This window comes from Engystomops pustulosus, chromosome 6 (assembly GCF_040894005.1).
Source record: "Engystomops pustulosus chromosome 6, aEngPut4.maternal, whole genome shotgun sequence".
NCBI lineage: Eukaryota > Metazoa > Chordata > Amphibia > Anura > Leptodactylidae > Engystomops > Engystomops pustulosus.
In genome coordinates, this window is record NC_092416.1 from 54,909,648 (window position 1) to 54,932,261 (window position 22,614).

The following is a 22,614-nucleotide window of genomic DNA, read 5'->3' on the forward strand; positions in this document are numbered from 1 at the left end:
TCCCACCTCCAAGCAGGTGCTCTATAAGGCTTATTTACATTTTGGTAACCAAGTTACCCCTAAATATCACACTCTAGCCCCCTAATACAATAATATGCACGTTTCTGCAATGTTGAACACATGGTAGTTGAACAGTAAAACTGTTGGACTCAAAATGTTACTGTTTAGTTTTATTTTCAATCATTTTATTAATTGTTTTTATTATTTGCACATTGACACTTCTTAAATTGATCTTACATTTTATGTAATTACAAAATGAGTCAAAAGTCCCAAGAATCCTTTTTAGTTCTGAAACAAAAGGGAAAATTAAAGGGAACCTGTCACCAGGAGACCCATTTTTAGCACTCCCCCAATCCCCACAGAGCATAGTACATACACTGGCAAAGTGTTTTTGTATTAAAAATTGGTTTTACAGAAAAAAAGATATGTTATATTGTACCTTTCATTAGCATCTGCTGTGTGACTAGGCAGTTGCCTTTTGGGAGGGGCTGGAAAGGAGCAGTCCCCCCCCCCTTGGGAAACATGTGACCTTTTCAAATATATGAATAACTCCCCACACTTGGGATTGGCTGTAGAGGAGCAGGGGGCGTCGCTAAGCCCAGTGATGGGTGTTTTCATATATTTGTAAAGGTCACATGGAGAAGCAGTTCCCAAGAGTGGGGGGGACTGCTCCTTTCCAGACCCTCCCTTTTGGCAACTGCCTAGTCACACAGAAGATGCTAATGAAAGGTACAATATAACATATCTTTTTTTCTGTAAAACCAATTTTTAATACAAAAACACTTTGGCAGTGTATGTACTATGCTCTGTGGGGACTGGGGGAGTGCTAAAAATGGGTCTCCTGGTGACAGGTTCCCTTTAAATATTTAAATACCCTACCAAGTTATTTGTGAGGGATTCTACATTTTAGGCATCAAGGGACAGAGGGATCTGTGTTGAAATGGTGTTGAAATGCGTTGTCTACTAAAATAAACAAGCTTTTTTTATATGCACGCAAATCCCCACTCTTGTATGACCACCAACATGGCCTAAAAGTGCACTTCAACCCCTGATCTATTGAATACTGTGAATACTGTCTTTGGGATGTGATCCGCATGGCCAAACCCAAAAAAGTTGCAACAGCCAAAAAGTTGTACTGCCGATTTTGCAATATGTGCCTAGTGATGTCACTGGTGGTGTTGAAAATCAAATGTTTCTAAGGATCTCTAGCTTTAAAAATGTATGGGAATATAGATATTTCTTTCCTTTGATATGAGAATTAATTTTCAGAGTTTGCTCCTGTCTTGGTAAGAGTGATTCTTCAGTATAGAAAAGACATATGAGACAACCAAAAAAATCCTAAGAACATGGTCAATGATAAACATTTTTTTATTGAAAAACATTTTTATGAAACAATTTTAAATGCATTTCCATGGTGACCATTAATGAATAGAATAGGTTTCGGTCTCTATTACTTCTTTAGTTATTGTCCTTGTATTGAAAGTCAATGAGAACTAGATTTATCCAACAACCAAATTCAACCAAACAAGATGTTCAGTCATGAATGTGAGTTGAGGTGAAATGTCAAATATCATTGATGAATTTTACAATGTTATCAACAGCCACTTTTCCAGAATCAAATGAGAGCCTTCCATTGTCAAAAAAGCTAACTATTCCATGGAAGCCATCTTTAAGATGAAACCATGTGACTGGAACTCCATTGTCCTCCAGACGTTTCTTATATAATATTCCATCATCACGTAAGACATCAAACTCACATGTTAGAATGTATGCCTTGGGCAGACGACGGATGACGGTGTCCTCGGCCAACAATGGTGAAAAATGCGTCTCGAATACTTGTTTGTGTGCCTCATAGACATCTTCAGAATGTGATGCCATCACACGTGGCTTGTAACCCCGGGCTTTGAACTCATCAGGAATATTATCAGGGCCCAGCCACTTTCTAAATTGCAACTTCAAGTCAACAGGAACGTGGTCTCCATCTAGAATTTCTTCCATCATTTGTAAGTTTCCGTCTTCTATATAATTTATCATGTAGAACACAGCTCGTTCTCTGTACAGAATGGGCACTGCACAGTTTTGTGTATATGATGGCAAATGGAAGTCAACAGCTTGGACGGCTGGGTATATCAGGACCTGGGCAAGAGGCTGTGGAAGATCTGTTCTGTCCACAAGAGCTTGACATACGGCTGCTGTGAGATTACCCCCAGCACTGTCTCCACTGATTATCACTGAGGAAGGGTCTACTCCATATTCCTTTGCCGTGTTCAGGAAATGGACCGTGGCATTGAGACAGTCATCAAATGCTGAAGGGTACCTATGCTCTGGTGCCAGACGATAACTACAAAAACAGATTTAAACAAATAGTAAGTAATTAATTAATTATAGCATCTAGAGACACTTTGAGCACACTGATCCAGCATGCATTGGCGCTGAAAGTTTTTTGTAGCATTACTTAAATATATTATTATGGATGTCAACCCTCACATAAGCAGCCCTTCTGGGATTTTTCGAGACACTTCTCTAAGAGGATTTTAGACATTGCTTTGAAGGGTCCTCTAAAGCACTAAACCTGTTTTTGACTGTGTCTGGTATAGAAGCTCAGCTTCAGTAAAGTGAATGGAGATTAGATGCAATACAACACAAAACCTGTGGACAACAGGGGCACTGATTTTTGGAAAATAACTCTTTTAGTCTTATACAAATCTCTAAACTTCTGAATAATACTGAGGCAAATATTGATCATTTTTAAAAAAAATTAAAAGGGCTATCACTAGTGTCAACTTGCATATTAAAAACGGCCACCATAGCTCTTAAAATATGACCAGACCACGCCTTGTACTTTAAAGCCCCTCCTTGTGTTCTCCCACACCACTGAATCAATTGACTCCTCCTATTAACAGATCCAGCCCAAGGAACCCTCCCCCTAATACAACTATATTATATCAAATTTTACAAATAAGTATGACTTGCATAATGTTATAAACATGACTTACATAATGACCATATTATTCAGGAATCCTGAAAGGTGCATATATTGTTCATGTTTGATTTTAATGATATGTCTTTCCCACCATTAACAATGCTTACTCTAAAATATTTTTATTGTCAAATAGATCGGCCTATTTTAGTATGTTTAATAATAAAAACACTGGAAAAATGTTGTGCGTGAAACTTGTCTATTGGGTCAATGGAAGTCGATGAGTGCATCAAAAATCAGACATCACTATATGTCATCCTAGTGAAGCCAATTTTTCATGCACATTTCTTTAAGGAAGTAGCTGTGAAAATCAAACGGATGACAAATGGACAATAAAAAAAGATGGACTGAACTCACTCAAATCAAAATCATACAGGTTGACACTAGGTTCTTGGGCAAAAGGCCTAGGTCAGTGATGGCGAACCTTTTAGAGATCGAGTGCCCAAAATGAGACCAAAACACACCAGCTTTTCCCAAAGTGCCATCACGGCAATTTAGGCAGTAACAAACTTATTACTACCAGAATCTTTGAGCACCAATCCGACCCTGTCCACACCTTCTCACTCTTCAGACAGGACCAAGCAGCACAGGATGGGTCACTACTTGGACTGCGTGAGCCTGCAGGAAGGTGTCATGTGTGGCAAACTCTGTGTCTGGGAGACTACCAGCGTGCCCAAAGAGAGGTCTCCGAGTGCCATCTCTGGCACCAGTGCCATAGGTTCGCCACCACGGGCCTAGGTCTTAGGCTTACAACATTTTTAACCAGTGATGCCTTTTAGACAGGTCTCTGTTTGTATATGTACCTGCACTTTGCCTCCTTTGATAGCTTCAGCCTTTCCCTGTTCTCATCATGCTCTACATAAATACACAGCTTCCTCACTCTCACTGCTCTAGGCCGTCCATATGGCGCCTCCCACTGTGTCTCTCTCTCACAGTCCGCCCTCACTAACAGACACATGAAGATCCACAGGTATGCATCAACATGGCCAATAGGAGGGGGAGACAGAAAGCGCAAAGGATTCAAGTGTATTGTTTGATAAGGAAAAATATATAATAGAATGTCTCTCACCTGGTTCAGTGAAAGATAGAGCGTAAAATAGATGGAGGGACTGCTGCCGACGGGACTCAGGTCCGGGCAAACCAGAGTTGACGGACTTGGCTGTGTGCTGAAGAACCACGAGGAGTCGTCCCGTTCATCCATAAAACCAGTTTTAATAAAAAATAAAAGGTACCTTTTATATTTTATTAAAACTGGTTTTATGGATACACCATCCCAGTCTATTCTCTGAGTGTGACAGCGCCTCCAGAACGGGACGACTCCTCGTGGTTCTTCAGACACATGAAGAGGGAAGGAGGGAGCAGGATGAGTCATACTCATACTGCTCCAGCTCCTCCTATTCGTCAGTACTCAGACATGTAAGCAAAGAGGAATGTCTTCAGGCAGCACAAAAGTGAGTAGCAGGAATGTTGAATCACTTGATGAACATTCAGGATTATTATTAAGGCAGTAAAGGCACATGGGCAATATGGACGGCCTAGAGCAGTGAGAGAGAGGAAGCTGTGTATTTATTCAGAGCATGATGAGAACAGGGAAAGGCTGAAGCTATCAAAGGAGGCAAAGTGCAGGTACATATAACAGAGACCTGTATAAAAGACAGGTCTGTAAAGAGTAGCCAGCCCCTTTAAGTCGACCTTACGTATGAAGATTCTTTTAATAGAGATCTGCCCACTGTAGCAGAGGCCACATGCAAAAGAGAAGGGATTTTATTAAAACTCTCTATAAAACTCCTATCTATATAATCTTGGAATTTCTTCAATATGGAACAATTTTTTTACCTTTTGCTCTTTTTTTTGCACGTTGATAGAAAGAAGTTGCAGGAAAGATAACGGGCAATGCTCAAAAGTCAGTGAAATGTCATGTAGCCAAGGACTTACCCAACAGAGATAACCACTGATTCTGTTTGCTTTGAGATGTAGCGACATAACACATCATAAGAATCTGAGAAATTGGTAAATATAGAGAGAAAATTTTACTGTTAACTCTAAGTAATTTAAGATTATAATTCTAATTTTTACTTAATTCTAAGTAACTAAGTAAATTCAATATATTTAACTATACATTTCAGAGCTTATTTCATGTTATAGATTGTAAGCTCTTGCGAACAAGGATCTAATCCCTATTGTTTCAACTTATGACTATTTCACGACTACTTCATTACTTATTTTGTCTGTATATGTACGCCATGATCTGTTAAGCAGTGGTGAATATGATGGTGCCATATAAAGATTTATTATAGTAATCTAAAGTGTAACAAGGATACATTTCCTTACCAATACTCCCAAACATCCATCCTCCACCGTGAAAGAACATAACTCCCTTCCTTCCACCAGCAGATGGCGATCTAGGCTGGTAAACTCTCACCGGAATTCCTTCAAACTTTAAGTTTTTAATATGCAGTTTGGGGTCTTCTCCCAACCTTCTGGCCATCAGTTTATCTCTGACATAACGGGTGAAGTCAAGCTGGCTGCATATGAGCATGTTCTGAAGGATCTTGCCCTGTTTAATAGGAGAACAAAATATTTTAGTTTAGTTAGGGTAGCCCCTCAGGCTTAATAGTATGACTTTAGAAGTTAGTTTTAGAAGAAAGAAGGCCATGGATAACAAATGTAAGAAGATACCACAGTCACGGCACCTGGATCTATGAGTAAGTGTCCCTGGTTTATCATACTTTATATTAATGGTAAATTTCCTTTAACTTGGACAAAATGTTAGAAAAATTGGACTTGCTTGGTATGGAAAAGGGAATTTCTGAGAGATTGACGTTCCGTGGCCAAGTAGGCCATATATTGGCTTAAGTGTGTCCTTTGACCTTGGGCTCTTGCCAACAGGATCAAGTGTCAAACACTGGATGTAGTGGCTTGACACAGGAACCAAGAGCCAGAAAGGGGTAAGTACATCCTGCGGCCCCCGCCCCCCAAATTTTTTAACATTTCTAGAAAAACCCCATTTAATCTTACATAAACCAGTGTATTTTCTCAATCTGTGTAAATATGTGTTATGGTGGTAAGTGGTGGTATGGCCGTCTGCCATATTATTTTATGGCGGAGAAGGGGGGCACATGTAACATGTGTTTTGGCCACATCTCATAGGCTTTCTGCATATTGTGAATTCCATACCTAGTGCACTTTTACTTGTACAATCTTTAACCATAAGGTTGAAGTTTAGAAGTGTTAATGAATAAACTAGTGTTATCTAATTTGTTACAGCTTTACATAGTAATAGTTACCAAGTAGGAATAATAGATAAACTGAAATTAATTGAAATATTCACATATTCACTGAAATCATATTAACCCACAATTTTAATCTAGAACAACTGAAGGTTGTGGCCTCAATGGGACCATCTCCTAGGTCAGTGGTGGCGAACCTATGGCACGGGTGCCAGAAGTGGCACTCGGAGCCATTTCTGTGGGCACTCACCAGACAGTAACAAATCCACCAAATCTTCCTGCAGTTCCAAACAACTTAAGAGATTCTGCTCTTAGCGCTATTTGAAAGCGACACTTCATTGGCTGTTTGGAACTGTGGGAAAAGTGAGAAAGTGTGGACAGGGCTGCATTATCTTTGAAGCTCATCCTGCTGGACACTTCATTCTTCCTCTATATTATCAACCTCTTTGTGTTGCCTTTTGTTCTTTCATTACCTGAACAAACCTATGAATCCAGCTCCACAATATGACCAATACTTGGAGGGAGACTTTGTACACTATGGACATCTATTACACTATGGACATCTAAGTCACAGCACTAAAAATTGGGAAACAACAAAAATATGGTGGTGTCCTTTCAGTCCAACAATTAGGCCCCTTTTGTACTGGATATTACTGGGTCGGCTTGGTTCACATTGGAATGGTCTGACCATGTGGTTGCTTTTTCACTGTCCAAGTTTTCCAAGTGTTCTCACTCTGATGACACAGCTAGTGATGACCAATCAGAGCTGAGCAGTTTGAACATGTGACAATATTACCTCTTTGGATCAGTTGGTAACTATACTAAAAAAGTGCACGGTAGCAGAGTAAAACTGAAAAAAGCTCCTAAAACCGATTCAAAGCAATATGGTGCTATGCAGTATCACATCATCTATAGCTGATACTTTATTTATGGAACAAACCCCATTTTACAATATATACATATAAATGAAATACTGTATATTTCTGTGGCTCCAGTAGTCAAGAGACTCTGATAGCCCAGCACTAAACATCAAGAGAACCCAATGCATAAATACAATATTCTATTATTCTATAATTCAGCATATTTTTATATCATCAATTAAACTGGATGTTTGATAGTATGTATGGTTTCTGTTCTATTATATGGATATATATCTACCTGATCAGGTCCATTAAAAGGGGGGAAGGTTCAATTTACCTGCACATTCAGTACTAAGAAGATGTCACACAGAATAAACATTGAAGAGATGCAGCTGCCTGTCACACCAATATGGCCAATTAAAAAGGTTGATCAATGTGGGTGTCAAGAGTCAGACCCTCACCAATAAGATATATAGGAGACCTATCTGTGCCATGTGCCATTCATGAAGGCTATTAATTATGTTAACCTGAAAATCCCTCTAAAGATAATCAAAGTACTGATGTTCCTGCATAACAAGACCTGGTACCTGGTAGATACATGTGAGACATGGGGTACAGTGCTAGCATTCATATCCAGGCCAGGGGGCCTAAGAAACAACAATATTATAAATAGTGCATGGCACCTGTAAGAGAATGTGGTTTTCATTCAGGGTGTCTTTTGAATACACTTTTTCAATGCCAATACCCCTCCCATGTCCTATTTATCATAATAAAGTGCTCCTAGGTGGTACCGGACCTGTGTGTGAATAATTCCTCCATTATAATGCAAATTATTGAGACTTGAAGTTGTATTATGAGGGTAACTGGTTCTTAAACCATCACTTCAAGTTTTTCTAGTTCCATTGTTGAAAAACCTGAATTTAAACTGTAAATGAAAAAAAAACAGATCAGAGAATAATACTAAGAGTTTAGACCATCCATTTACTTTATCACTGTCCAAAACCTTCTATGTCCACCAAAAGGTTCCAAAAAGACTGGTAACTGGCACAAAACTGGGGCTCCATTACAAGCTGGTGCAAGTTCACGCTGATGAAATGGTCACAAATGTTCTCTTCAGAGTAGTCTGAATGACAACCCAATAATATTTCAATTTCCTTCCTGAGCCCCACACATAAGATAAACCTATGACCTCACTAGGGGCGAGTGGTTGGCTTTAAGGTCACCTCCTAATGAGATTTCTTTTTACTGGCAGTTTTTTGCAGAGAGATCCACTTGAACTGGAGAGCCAGTCCAAACCTACTGCTTCTGACATGGATATATATGTAGTCACATTGCTCATACATTTTTAAGAAGAAAGCATTTTCTTTAAATAATTACTATTTTTTGGAGGGGTATCTCAATACTAAGATGATTACAGGATTTCCTAGATGTTATCTGTAGGAGAACCACTAGGCCTACACTACATTTTACATACTCTCATCTCTACTGAAATCCCTGGATAACATGACTGATCCTCCTAGGTGATATACCATAAATGCTTGCATCTTAATATGAGAGTTGCAGTCAGGGCAAATAATGGCGAATATGACCCCAAAATAATACAGCCCAGAACTTTAATATTGAGAACAATAATGTATACAAAACAACAGTGTAATAATAACTAATATATGACCTAGTAAATACAAGTAAACCTCATGACAGTTCAGGTTTTACACACAACATATGACGCAAGTATGTAAGGTATGATGGAAGTTCTAGTCCGACAGCAGCTACAGATAACCTAAGTCATATGTATAGGGGGTACTTACCACCATAGCGATGCCAATAATGATGCAATGGATGATCCTAAGCTTGAGAGGATCTGCAATTCCTGGTGGTAGGTCAGAGTTAGCACATTCAAAATAAATGATGCCCACCACAAGCAAAAAACATAATGCAAACACAATGGCGACGGTGAGCACCACCAATACCAGAGCTATGCCCATGGTCCCTGCTGCCTGGTGCTCGCTGCTGCCAGACCTGACTTTGAATTGACACTTGACTGTTTCCTGGTTTTCTATTCACTTCTTGAGGTTAATGTAAGTGTGCGGCTTGCAGGAGGAGGAGGCGTGGCAGGCAGAGATAAAAATAGAGTAAAAGTCCATGGAGTACTCTGTGGATTTCCATAGGTCCTAGGAATCTCCTGGCTACATCTGCTAATTCATCTGGTTTATCAGGTTCGTGCAGTTTAAGTGCGATTCAGCAAAATCCTCATTGAATAGTTAGTTACATCTATACAATGTAATTGCTGCAGCCCTATTTTTCTATTGTTATCAGGATAATATACAATACTTGTATTGTGGCCAGAATAAAAAGAAACAGAGTTAATGGTCAATGCTTTCATGAGAATAGGGAATTAAAGAGACCACATATAGAGTATAATGCATAGACCTGTTATCTCTTCTCACGTGTCTGTTTAGTAAATACAGTGGGTACAGAAAGTATTCACACCCCTTTAAGTTTTTCACTCTTTGTTTCATTGTGTCACGGGTGCTTCCACGATCCCTATCTCAGATCGTGGTTGCACCTGTGTCCCTCTGTGTGCCCCCGCTTCCCCGGACTCACCTGTCTCGGCTCCTGCTCTCCAACGGACTGCCATGCACGCGCGTCCTCGCCTCATAGGGCGGATGCAAGCCGGCTTTCGAAAATTTAAAGGGCCCCCTCACCGTTGAGGATCCACTGATCCTGACACATTACAGCCAATTGGTAAGATCAAAGGTTATTTTTTTGCTCATTAATGTACACTCTGCACCCCATCTTGACAGAAAAAAACAAAAAAGAAAAACTGAATTATCACATGGACATAAGTATACAGATCCTTTGCTCAGTACTGAGAAGAAGCCCCTTTTGAGCTGGTTCAGCCATGGCTCATCTTGGGAATGATGCAACAAGTTTTTTATACCTGGATTTGGGGATCCTCTGCCATTCTTCCTTGCAGATCCTCTCCAGTTCCCTCAGGTTGGATGGTGGACGTTGGCGGAAGCCATTTTCAAGTCTTTCCAGAGATGTTCAATCAGGTCACAGGCTGGGCCAGAATGGTCGCAGAGTTGTTCTGAAGTTACAACTTTGTTATTTTAGTAAAGTGCTGAGGTTTTCATGATAACTCTGTACTCCGATATCTCTGCCACCACCATGTGTCACTGGTGGGAATGTATTTGGCAGGTGATTAGCAGTACCTGGTTTTCTCCACACATATCGCTTAGAATTAACACCAAAAAGTTAAATTTTCGTCTCATCAGACCAGAGAATCTTATTTATCATAGTATTGGAGTCATTCATGTCTTTTTTGCAAACTGTATCCAGGCTTTCATATGTCTAGCATAGCAGGAGAGGTTCCCATTGGCACACTCTGCCATAAAGCCCCGACTGATGGCGGGTCGCAGTGATAGTCGACTTTGTGGAACTTTCTTACATCTCGCCAATGCAATCTCTGGAGCTCAGCCACAGTGATCTTAGGGTTCTTCTTTACCTTTCTCACCAAGGCTCTTCTCCAATGATTGCTTACATTGGCCAGATTGAGGAAGAGTTGTGGTTGTCTCAAAATTCTTCCACTGAAGGATTATGGAGGCCACTGTGCTCCTAGGAACCTGGAGTGCTGCAGAAATTCTTTTGTAAGCTTGACCAGATCTGTGCCACAATTGTGTCTGAGCTCCTTGGGCAGTTCCTTAGACCTTATGAGAATTTAGTGCTGTGATCTCACAGTGAGGAATCTGAGCATACAGGAAGACCAGAAGACTAAGCATACAGGAAGACCAGAGGCAGAAGGTCTCTTTTTACTATGAGAATTGTTAATCTGTGGAATAACCTGCCTCAGAAGCTGGTCACAGTAGGGACAGAAGAGAGCTTCAAGAAGGGTCTAGATGCCTTTTTACACCTAAATAACATTGATGGTTATGTTATACAGAATTGTTTCCCATAAATCCCTTCCTCATCCAATCCTTTCCCTTCCTTGGTTGAACTTGATGGACATGTGTCTTTTTTCAACTGTATAAACTATGATACTATGATACCTGCCTGGCCATAGTCAGGACTGAGTTTATGGTCACATCTACTAACAACCAAAAACCACAATAGCGGTACTGATAGAAATAGATTAGAATTATATCTGTGAAATTTTTGTTTATAACATTGAATTAGAGAATATAGAGTATATTTAAGGAATTTTTGCTTCATAGGATTACCCCTTTAATGCGTTATTGTGTTACTGTAGCTATGCAATATGAGCCTCTCCTTGTTCCTGCAGTCTTCTTTTATATCACTAAAGACATCCTGATACATGTTCCGATGTCAAGATTAAATTGATACCAAGTAGTAAAAAGTTCCAAGAGATTGAGAGTATATAGTATAAAGATAGAAGAGAGAAATCTCAGCCTTTGACTCATTTATATATATGATGAGATGATAAGAAAGCTTTAGCTCTGTGAGGCAATAGTCCATGTTAATGGATAACCATAAGTGACCGCTGAGACATTTGGAATGACACAAAATTTAGATTAACTGAACACAACCAGATCATTTGCTTAGGAATATAGTGTCACATTAGATGTTCTGGATTGTCAGATGGTCAACATTAGATTTGTTGCTAACACTGTTGTTGCTAACACTGTGGTTACATGACCAGTGCTTTCTGACCCCCAGGACCAGGGTATTTATTCTCTAGTTTACCCTCTTTTTATTATTTGGTATGTACCTGCAGTTGAGTTCCATTCCTCCTCTACTGGGGATTTGCCAAAATCAACACTATTGTGCCTAGTCTCCTAAATGGCCAGTCATAGCTCATGTTATATAACAATATATCAGTACAGAGGAAAATGTTCCCCCCATATCTATGATTATTGTGTGTGTACACAGGGAAGCAAATGTTTGTCTTTTTTACACATGGAAATATACATCAGGGCTTACATCTGGGAAGGGGCAATTATAACACCCGCTCTTCTGTGACCTGTCTCTATAATGAGAGGGCTACAGAAAAAAAAGACTGTCACTATTGGCTACTGTAATTATTGGGGCACTGACACAATTGGCTACTGGTTGGCGCTCTGACTTGGTCAATGTGTTGGGGACACTGACTACTCGCTACTGTGTGAGGTGACAGTGACTAATGGCTACTGTAGGGAAAAATATTGGCCAAGCTGGGGTCTTCGGTTATTTAACTATATGTTTGGCTTTGTAATTGCATTCAAATGGCTGATTGTAATGGTAATACTGTATACATTTAACTACTCAACAGCTGGCTTAACTTTTAAGGAGTAAATGGATTCATACAGTAATAAAAAATTACATTCTGCATTTTTAAGGCAACCACAAAACTGATGTGGCACCCAGTGAAAAGTTTGACTCTCGGATCTACAATGACTTACTTTGAGATACTTTTAATAAAAATTCCCAGATTTGTTTAAAATAGAATTCTGTCATCGTTTGAACCAAATTTATCAAGAATATAAGACGGTCTATCAAATAGTACAACAAAGGGGCCTTAGCCTTGGTAATAGGGGCATAGTCCTGAATGGAGACCCCCTTTCTTGAGATCGTAGCTCTTGCATTCCCCACAAAAAAAACTATTTCCACTGGTACTAAGGTTTCAAAGGTTTTTAATATAAGAAACTACATTATCTATAGCAACCTTGCCCTGTACCACCTCAGGATGACCAAAAAAACTAACAATTCCATGGAAGCCATCTTTTACATGAAACCATGTGACTGGGACTCCATTGTCCTCCAGACGTTTCTTGTAGAGCAATCCATCATCACGTAGGACATCAAATTCACATGTTAGTATGTAGGCCTTTGGTAGTTGCCGAAACACAGCATCATCAGAGAACAATGGGGAACATGAAAGGTCAAAGGCTTTCTTAACCTTTTCATACACATCTTTATTAAAGGGGGCCATGATGTCTGGGTTGTACAATTTGTCTTTAAACTCTTCACAACAAAACCATGTGTTTAACTTTTGTCTTATTTCAGGAGGAACATGGCTGCCTTTTAAAATTTCTTGCGATAAAGAGAGATTGCCACAAATATACATCATTGTATAGTAAATAGCAGAGTCTTGGAGCAACAAAGGAACCATCTTGTTTTGTTGGTATGAAGGTACATTAAAGTCAGCCTTCTGGACCCCTGGATATATCATCACCTGTGCCAGGGGCTTTGGAATATCTGATCTACCCACAAGGGCTTGACAAACCCCAGCTGTGAGATTGCCCCCAGCACTGTCTCCACATATTATAACAGAAGAAGGATCTACTCCATAGTCTTGTGCCGTCTTGAGAAAGTTAACAGTAGCCGTGAGGCAGTCATCAAATGCGGCTGGACACTTGTGTTTTGGTGCCAGGCGGTACCTAAAATAAAGAATCAATAATTTTTCACTAAACTTTGATAAAATTTGTAAAAAATTTTGAATTTTTTGTCATAACCTAAATGTTTTTCTTTTTATACTGTAACCACCATCTACCTGGCTTCCCCACTGTGTAATGTATTAGTAAATTACTTTAATAGCAAATCCATAATTCCCCCTGAATAGTAGATTATGTCTAGTGAAGTCTTTCTGCTGGGTATTAAATTACAATTAGGGGTACACTATCTCCATTACCGAGTTACATTAAATTTAAAAGAATTTAAATTCTTAAAGGAAATCTACAACTGGTTTATAGCTGTGTTTACCCAGAATGCTGCTAGGTGGAAATCAAGTGGAAAGGGGGCCTCACCAGAGACTGTAGGACTCTGGTCCTTATACACCCCCAGAACACTTCTCCTCTGCCCTGCTCCCTCTGAATTCTCCCCTCCCCCTCCCTCTGGCTGCCGAAATTTACTATACTCTGTGCTGCTGTGAGACAAAATACTGTATCTATAAACTGTAAGAAAATTATTCCTGTCCTATTGGCACATAAAATTGGATTATTTTAAGTTCTATATAAATAACTGTTGTTTATCTTACCCAACAGACACTACCACGGATCCAGTATTCTTTGTTAGGTACCGGCAGAGATTGTCATAACTATCTAAATCCATAGAAAAAAGACATTAGTTTCAGGCGTTAATGAAATGGATATTGAACAAAACATTGGTCACCAACCCTGTTTTTAACAAAAGGCAGGAATCCAAAGAGTGTAAGACATTTATCTGTCTTTCTAAACTTTACATTTTCGAATAATGGTTGGTAAATGACCAATGAAGGCCTCTGTTAGGGCAAAGGAAGCAAAAAATCTGAATCCAACCTAAACTGGCTGCATTGAGTAATATAGTGCTAACTAAAATGGGCCCAACACACCCATTTTCTTAGCACAGTGACTGAACCCCTTATAGCAGTAGTACTGACAGTACTACCCAAATGGCGACCCTATCGATGGGCCTTTCATCAACAAGGTTTACCTAAGTGAGAACTGGGGGAAAAGATGGGAAAAAACAACAGTTTCTTACTGTATAAAAAAGTGGAGCAAAAGTACAAAAGCATATATGGGAACAAGTAGGCAGATTAGGATCAGATATCAGTCTTGATATACTGAGTACTGAGGTCCGTTGATGCCTTATTATATGTTGGGAATGAAATTCTGTTTGTATAAGAAAAAGGGTTTGACTTGCTTACCAATACTTCCATACACATATCCTCCTCCATGAATGAACATGATTCCTTTCCTGCCCCCAGCAGTAGGAGATCGGGGCTGGTAGACTCTCACTGGTACTCCATTAAATTTTAAGTCTTTATTGTAGATCTCTGGATCATCTTTAAGCTTAGGGACAGCAAGTTTTTGTAGATAGATAAAAAACTCTGTACTGCTCAATAATCCGAATTTATCAAGAATCTTCCCCTACGAAGAAAATAAAAAGGAAAAAAATACTCTAATCAGGATATTGTAAATCCACCCAAATAACAAGTTACCAAAGTGGAACCTCTAAAGTTACCGTATATACTCAAGCATAAGCCACCCAGAGTATAAGCCGAGGCCCCTAATTTTACCATCAAAAACTGGTAAAAGCTATTGACTCGACTTGAGTATAAACTGAGGGTGGGAAATGCATTGGTCACAGCCTCCCAGTATATAGCCAGTCGGCCCCGAGTAATATATAGCCTTCCAGCCCCCTGTAGCATATAGCCTGCCAGCCCCCTGTAGCATATAGCCTGCCAGCCCCCTGTAGCATATAGCCAGCCAGCCCCCTGTAGCATATAGCCAGCCACCCCCCTGTAGTATATAGCCAGCCAGCCCTCTGTAGTATATAGCCAGCCAGCACTCAGTAGTATATAGCCAGCCCCCAGTAGTATATAGCCTGCCAGCCCCCTGTAGAATATAGCCTGCCAGCCCCCTGTAGTATATAGTAGCCAGCCCCCAGTAGTATTTAAGCAGCCAGCCCCCTTAAGTATATAGCCAGCCACCTTAAGTATATAGCCAGCCGCCAGTTTGCCAAGAACATACAGAGGCAGAGACGTCTGGCCGTGGCTCTGCCAGCTGCTAAAGCAGAGAGAAGCCAGAGGAGGACAAGCATAGGGGACGCCGGTAGGTGAGTTTATTTTTTTATTGACTCGTGTATAAGCCGTGGTGAGATTTTTCAGCACATTTTTTGTGTTGAAAAACTCAGCTTATGCATGAGTATATATGGTAAGTGTTCAATTTCCAGTTCTATAACATTACCCCACTGAAATCTGTAGAGCTCCAAAATGTTAAAGGGAACCTGATAGCATAAACTGACCTAGTATGTTGCAAAGCAGCTTAGCTTATATCATACACTCACCGGCCACTTTATTAGGTACACCTGTCCAACTGCTCGTTAACGCTTAATTTCTAATCAGCCAATCACATGGCGGCAACTCAGTGCATTTAGGCATGTAGACATGGTCAAGACAATCTCCTGCAGTTCAAACCAAGCATCAGTATGGGGAAGAAAGGTGATTTGAGTGCCTTTGAACGTGGCATGGTTGTTGGTGCCAGAAGGGCTGGTCTGAGTATTTCAGAAACTGCTGATCTACTGGGATTTTCATGCACAACCATCTCTAGGGTTTACAGAGAATGGTCCGAAAAAGAAAAAACATCCAGTGAGCGGCAGTTCTGTGGGCGGAAATGCCTTGCTGATGCCAGAGGTCAGAGGAGAATGGGCAGACTGGTTCGAGCTGAAAGGCAACAGTGACTCAAATTGCCACCCGTTACAACCAAGGTAGGCAGAAGAGCATCTCTGAACGCACAGTACGTCGAACTTTGAGGCAGATGGGCTACGGCAGCAGAAAACCACACCGGGTGCCACTCCTTTCAGCTAAGAGCAGGAAACTGAGGCTACAATTTGCACAAGCTCATCGAAATTGGACAGCAGAAGATTGGAAAAACGTTGCCTGGTCTCAAGAGTCTCGATTTCTGTTGTGACATTCAGATGGTAGGGTCAGAATTTGGCGTCAACAACATGAAAGCATGGATCCATCCTGCCTTGTATCAAGGGTTCAGGCTGGTGGTGGTGGTGTCATGGTGTGGGGAATATTTTCTTGGCACTCTTTGGGCCCCTTGGTACCAATTGAGCATCGTTGCAACGCCACAGCCTACCTGAGTATTGTTGCTGACCATGTCCATCCCTTTATGACCACAATGTACCCAACATCTGATGGCTACTTTCAGCAGGATAATGCGCCATGTCATAAAACTGGAATCATCTCAGACTCAAATGGCCTCCACAGTCACCAGATCTCAATCCAATAGATCTTTGGGATGTGGTGGAACGGGAGATTCGCATCATGGATGTGCAGCCGACAAATCTGCGGCAACTGTGTGATGCCATCATGTCAATATGGACCAAAATCTCTGAGGAATGCTTCCAGCACCTTGTTGAATCTATGCCACGAAGAATTGAGGCAGTTCTGAAGGCAAACGAGGGTCCAACCCGTTACTAGCATGGTGTACCTAATAAAGTGGCCGGTGAGTGTATATGTGCACGGTGGCTTAGTGGTTAGCAGTACAGCCTTGCAGCATTGAGGACCTGGGCTCAAGTCCCAAGGTTAAAATCTACAAACAGTTTGTATGTTCCCTCCGTATTTGTGTGGGTTTCCTCAGGGTCCTCCAGTTTCCTCCCACACTCCAAAACATACTGGTAGGTTGATTAGATTGTGAGCCCTACTGGGGATAGGGACCGATTTGACAAACTCTGTGTAGCGCTGCGTAATCTGTGTGTATATAAATAAAGGAATTATTATTATACTTTTTGCAAGGCCTGAAGGGAGGAGCGTGACTAGGTTCTAGCAATGTTCTAGGAACACTATGGAAATAAGTCATGTTCCTCCCTTCAGGCCCTTCACCATGTATTATTCTATGATTTAGCTTTGACTGGAGCAGGCCCCGGTGGGGGATGTTGCAGTTCCTTTAACACCTTTTAGATGTAGGCAGGCTGGTGGAATTACACAGAAAATCATATGTGAAGAGAGATATAACCTGGTTGTATAAGGTCCAGCTCTCCCCATCTCAGAACGCCATTTTGATGTACTTAGCTACATCTAAGTTGTTAACCATTCAGGATCAGAGTTTCTGAATGCAGGGGCCTTACTCTGCTGGACATATTTGAATGTCCTTGTGGACCAACCTAATGTATAAACTTAGTAGGCAGCGCAGAAGTGGTTAGTAAAATAAGTTGAACAAAAAAAATTTGGCATTCTGCCACAAAGCAGCACAAAACTACAGTACATTCATTAACTCTTATTCACTACAATATAGCATTTAGTTGCAGCTGCAAAATTTGCATGTAAACAGTCAGAACCGGCATAATATAATATAAGCGATTGTAGAAGGAACAAGCAAGAAAACACAACAGAATATCTGTATCTACTATTAAGGACATGGACTCACCAGGATTATTGGACCAGTGGAAACTGTATGAATTGTTTTAAGAAGTTTGGGATTTGCGATCCCTGGTGGGAGTTCCGCTTTTGAAGATTCATACCAAGTTACCCCCAAAAATATCAGCAGACACAAGATTAAAAAAATGCTAAAAATGCCAAAAAGAACAGCTAATTCTCCAAGCATTCTTGTGTTTTCGTTGAGTGCTTGTTTAGAGGGAAACCTTGTACTTCCGGGATCCTCTCACTAGTAACTGCAGTGTAGTTAATGGGTTCTTAAAGGAGAAGTAATGTTATACCTTGGTGTCCTATCCCACACGAAAAAACAAGTTTAGCTTCCCCCATGGAAACTTCCAGCCCCGGCCTCTCACTCTACCATACACAAACCAACTCATTCTGAATTTAACTCTTTACAAACCAACTCATTCTGAATGTAACTCTTAAAACCCAGGGCTTCATAGTGTTTAAGTAAGGTACTTTGAGTTATAGCATGTGATGTATCTCACAAGACACTTGATTAGGAATCTCACAAGTGACACAGGCCAAGTCAATTGGCTAAATAGGAACTATTTTTTTTTTTAGGGGAAAAGTACCAGTACAAGTGTAATTGTTACAAAATGATGCCACAGACCACTACAGACAAACTATTAGCAAGCGTTCTTACCATGAAGTAACATAGTACAGCAACAATGCAAATATACAATAACATGCAATAGATTACATAAACAGAAATACAAAAGAAAATGTGTAATAAAATGCATATTAGGCAATTGCTAGTAGTGTAGATTTGTACCGTGTTTGACATACAGAGTGGGCAATTGCACATTTTTAGCAGTTGTAAGGAGATGGACAACATACCTACAGCAGACTAATAGTGGAAATTCATTTGAAGTTTGGTAATAGAGGATGTGGGGCCACAGTGTGCTTAGGGTCAGGTCATAGGGGAACAAGGCCACTGTACAGAAAAGCTTAAACTCTCATGTAAGAAAACATGAATCTACTCTTTGATATCTTTCAATGTGCACTTGTTTGGAGAGCCTGAGTATCCGGGGAAGGAATGTGATTACTTTTAATTTTTTGTGCAAATTCCAGAACAAGAGTGGAAAGCCTAACAATGTATGGTCTGTTTCCAGCACTGCATTAAAATACCTCATAGGATTTACCAATGGCAAAGCTGACATTGGGACTTTTGCAAGTTCCTTCTATTCTAGTTCTAATCGAATGTATTTTGGTATATATTTTGGAACCGTTTCCCATGTAGTTTTAAAAAGCCTGTTAAAATTGTTAAAGTCAGCGATGCTGTTAAGGAGATTGCACTGGTTTCGGAGGCCATCCTGACTACTATCCACCATCTTAGATACAGCGGCCATGTTCGCTGACCACTGTCCAGTTAAATTCATAATTCAAACTTCATTTTATGTAACCTGTTTGCTCGCCTGCCAACTAATTCCCTTTGACATTTAATGAGAAGCCAGTCTGCCCTTGATGCTGCATGATATTAGGATTCTGGAGTCCGCTTATCTCCTTCTTCTCAGGAAATTAGTATAAACAATATCTGTGTACAAGGTCCCTGAGAACTGAGCAAAATTAATTAACTTTTTGTAGAATGTGCTGATGACCAATAGCTTTGCAGTATACTATTCACGCCTCTTTGATGACTCTTCTGTCTGTGATATTATGCATTTTGGCATTTTGAGATATTAAACGGGAGAAGATCTTTACATACTCTAAGAGACTGACGTGTGTCTTGGTTTTATGTTCAACTCCCTGGTACCGGGACAACCATGAAAGGGTTAATTGGGACTCACCTTACAAAAGTCAAGAGGGCTGTTGGGGCCCTGCATAAAAATCCCTATCAGATGCCCTGGTGGTCCTTCGCCGATCTCATATACTTTTCTACAGTGATGACATCCTATATAACCACATGGCCAATGCAGTCAATCACTGGCCTCACTACCTGCATGTACAAGACTGCTGAGGCCAGTGACATCATGACTGTAGTAGCCACCACTGAAAAATCAGCACTAAAGTCGTGGAATATGTTACCGGAGATGGGTTGGCCATGGGTTGGTGCAGAATTCACCCCCGAACCGCAACAAAAGATGCCTAAGCTCACCCAGTGATGCAATTCCTACTTGTCTGTCCCTTGCATGCGCAGAACAGCAGGTCCGTGTCTGCTGCACAGGCGTGGGCCTGCTGTTCTGCACATGCGCAGACGGCAGGTTCGTCGGACGAGGGTGCACAGCTACAGGGAGCTGCGCACCGAAGATTTTGGGTTACAGGAACAAAGTGGTTACTGGGGCATGGAGTAGCCGCGCTGTGTAGCATCAGCTCCAGCTACTCCACGCCCCAGTAGCCGCTTAACAAAATTTACATATTCGGATCATAACATTATCCAAAAAGTGCAGGGACATGAGGATTAGCCCTTATTGATCAGCTTGTTATCTTCTATCCTGCTTATAACTGATCATTTGCACAGCTGGTACAACCCTTTTAACTTGTTCATGCCCAGGGTCTTCATGATCGAATACAACTTTGGAACAATGCCATGTTCTTATTTTTATGATATACATACACGCACTTTACAACATTTTCAGCGTGCAGAATATTAAGACTTAAATGGTTTATAGAAATTGTAAATAATATTTTTTTTTTACATTTCCAATGTGAAGATAGCCTAACGCATTGCTGTTTGTGGGAAATAAATTTAGGAAGGTATAACATAGTATATGAAGAATACGTGTCTCAAGTTCATTACTTTTACATTTTTTCCCTTCTTGGTAAAAATAATGTCAAATTAGTTTTTCAGTTTTTGCCCCGGGCCAAACATAACCTTACCCCACCTCTGTGTCTTGGCTTTCTGTGTCATTCAATCTCTATCTGATTCATGTAGTGAAGGCAGTGATATTCTGCGAGGAAGCTGGCTGAACTCTCCCACATATGTGCTCAATATGTGCAGGATCCCGTCCTGGAGATTAGCGCACAGCTCCATTGGCGTTTCGGAGGACTTTACTGTAGCAGACAAGAAGACGACTGCATAAATCCCTGGCTAGGTGCAACGTTTTCTGATTTATGTGTTATATTTAGAGGCGATCTGGCTTCCCTCACCATTCACATATTGAACGGTTATACGTTTTTTTTCCATATTTGAACTATTGCAGAGCAGCTGCATTGACGTTTTCACTGTGACAGGTCTCGTGATTGCCAAGAAATCTAAAATTAGACAATATAGGAAGACGATAATCCACAACATGCAACAATCTATAATTTTGTATTTCCCCTTTAAGGCAGGAGTGTAATAGTGGTTTAACCAGACGTTAGCCTAGTTTATTCACCTGAAGGCGTCAGTGAACTTTAGCACACATTCCTCTTATTAAGGTCACCGCTATGTTATCTCTATATACCTGTATAAGCTGGATGATTGTGCCCTGTATTTACCTCTCTATTTATCACGTTCAATGTACAAGATATGGAGAATGTCCATTAAAGGACAACTCTATACAGTTTGATAAACTATAAGTAGAGAATATAGTGCTCCTTGACTAGGTCACTTTTATTGTAGCATTACAGCAGGTCCTATGCCACCTGAGAAATACAACCCAGATCAAAGCTAGAATTTGGTGTATATGAATGTAATGGAAGCTGATGACCTGAATACATAAGATTGGTTGCAGTGAGCCAGTTAGAGAGGTCATTTACACACAGGTAACCTCTGCAAGTACTGATTGGTTCTGCTGCACAGCTATACTCCCATGATAAAATTCTGTCTGCAGTCACCACCAGGGGGAGCTCACTACAAAGAGATCAAAACTCTGGTAAACAGGAAAAATGGATGCACTGTAATTTTCTTGTTTCAATATTCTGCAATGATTTTACCCATCCACCATATCAAAACGAATCATACGATTCAAATCGAAAATGAGGCACATTCAAAAGTGTCAAAAATTCTTTAAAGATTTTTATAGCTTTCAGTATACACTTTGTGTAAGTAATTATTATTTCTAGAAAATATTTTTCTGCCGTTTTATCATTTGAGAATGTATGCATGAGTTTTAGGATGCAATTAAGCCTGTAACCACTAAGGGGCCCCCAAACCCACAAAAGATTAAGAGTACCAGTAATCTAATTTGTGCAGCTGATATTGACAATAATTGGAGAAGTAATTTGGAAATTATGAATTTTAATTACCCTTAAATGTATTTTTAGCCTTTAAAACACAAAATGTATTTTAATTTAAAGATATTTTTTATATAATATACACAACCAATGGGGTATTTCTCCTCCTCTCTGTCACCCCCACAAAGATATGGGCTGTTTATATGCAGCGGTGACAATGTCATGGATATTGATGAAGACTTTCCTGATCCTGGTCCCAAAATACACACAATCAGGATTGTCTGCATCAAAATCTGTTATACGTAACTCCTATTGTTTCATCTGCTTATGTTATTACTCTGTATTGTCTTGATTTATTTGTATATATCCCCCATGATCTGTACAGTGCTGTAGGATATTATGGCGATATAGAAATAAAGCTTCATTATAATTAAGGTTTTGACTGACATCAAGTCATGTAATAGTTAAACACGTTGGCCACTAGAGGGCACCACAAACCAAACCTTATTATCTGATATATATAAGAATATAAGGGGTTAATTTTAAATGAAACAAATGTGTGACGTTACCTTTAATAAAAGAGAAACA

The 22,614-nt window shown here is 40.2% G+C and overlaps 2 protein-coding genes across 2 annotated transcripts; both read right to left on the reverse strand.

Moving 5' to 3' along the window:
- Window positions 1-1,350: 1,350 nt before the first annotated feature.
- Window positions 1,351-9,131, reverse strand: LOC140135107 (arylacetamide deacetylase-like 4). Its single transcript, XM_072156167.1, has 4 exons — window positions 8,879-9,131; window positions 5,312-5,537; window positions 4,916-4,979; window positions 1,351-2,341 (listed from the first exon to the last, which is right to left on the reverse strand). The coding sequence occupies exons 1-4, from the start codon at window positions 9,053-9,055 to the stop codon at window positions 1,564-1,566; spliced, it is 1,245 nt and encodes a 414-aa protein (XP_072012268.1). The 5' UTR covers window positions 9,056-9,131; the 3' UTR covers window positions 1,351-1,563.
- A 3,559-nt stretch (window positions 9,132-12,690) lies between these two features.
- On the reverse strand, window positions 12,691-18,208 carry LOC140135108 (arylacetamide deacetylase-like 4). The gene is made up of 4 exons (XM_072156168.1): window positions 17,921-18,208; window positions 14,692-14,914; window positions 14,044-14,107; window positions 12,691-13,447 (listed from the first exon to the last, which is right to left on the reverse strand). Exons 1-4 carry the CDS (start codon window positions 18,095-18,097, stop codon window positions 12,691-12,693), a joined length of 1,221 nt encoding a protein of 406 aa, XP_072012269.1. The 5' UTR covers window positions 18,098-18,208.
- Between the last annotated feature and the right edge of the window lie 4,406 nt (window positions 18,209-22,614).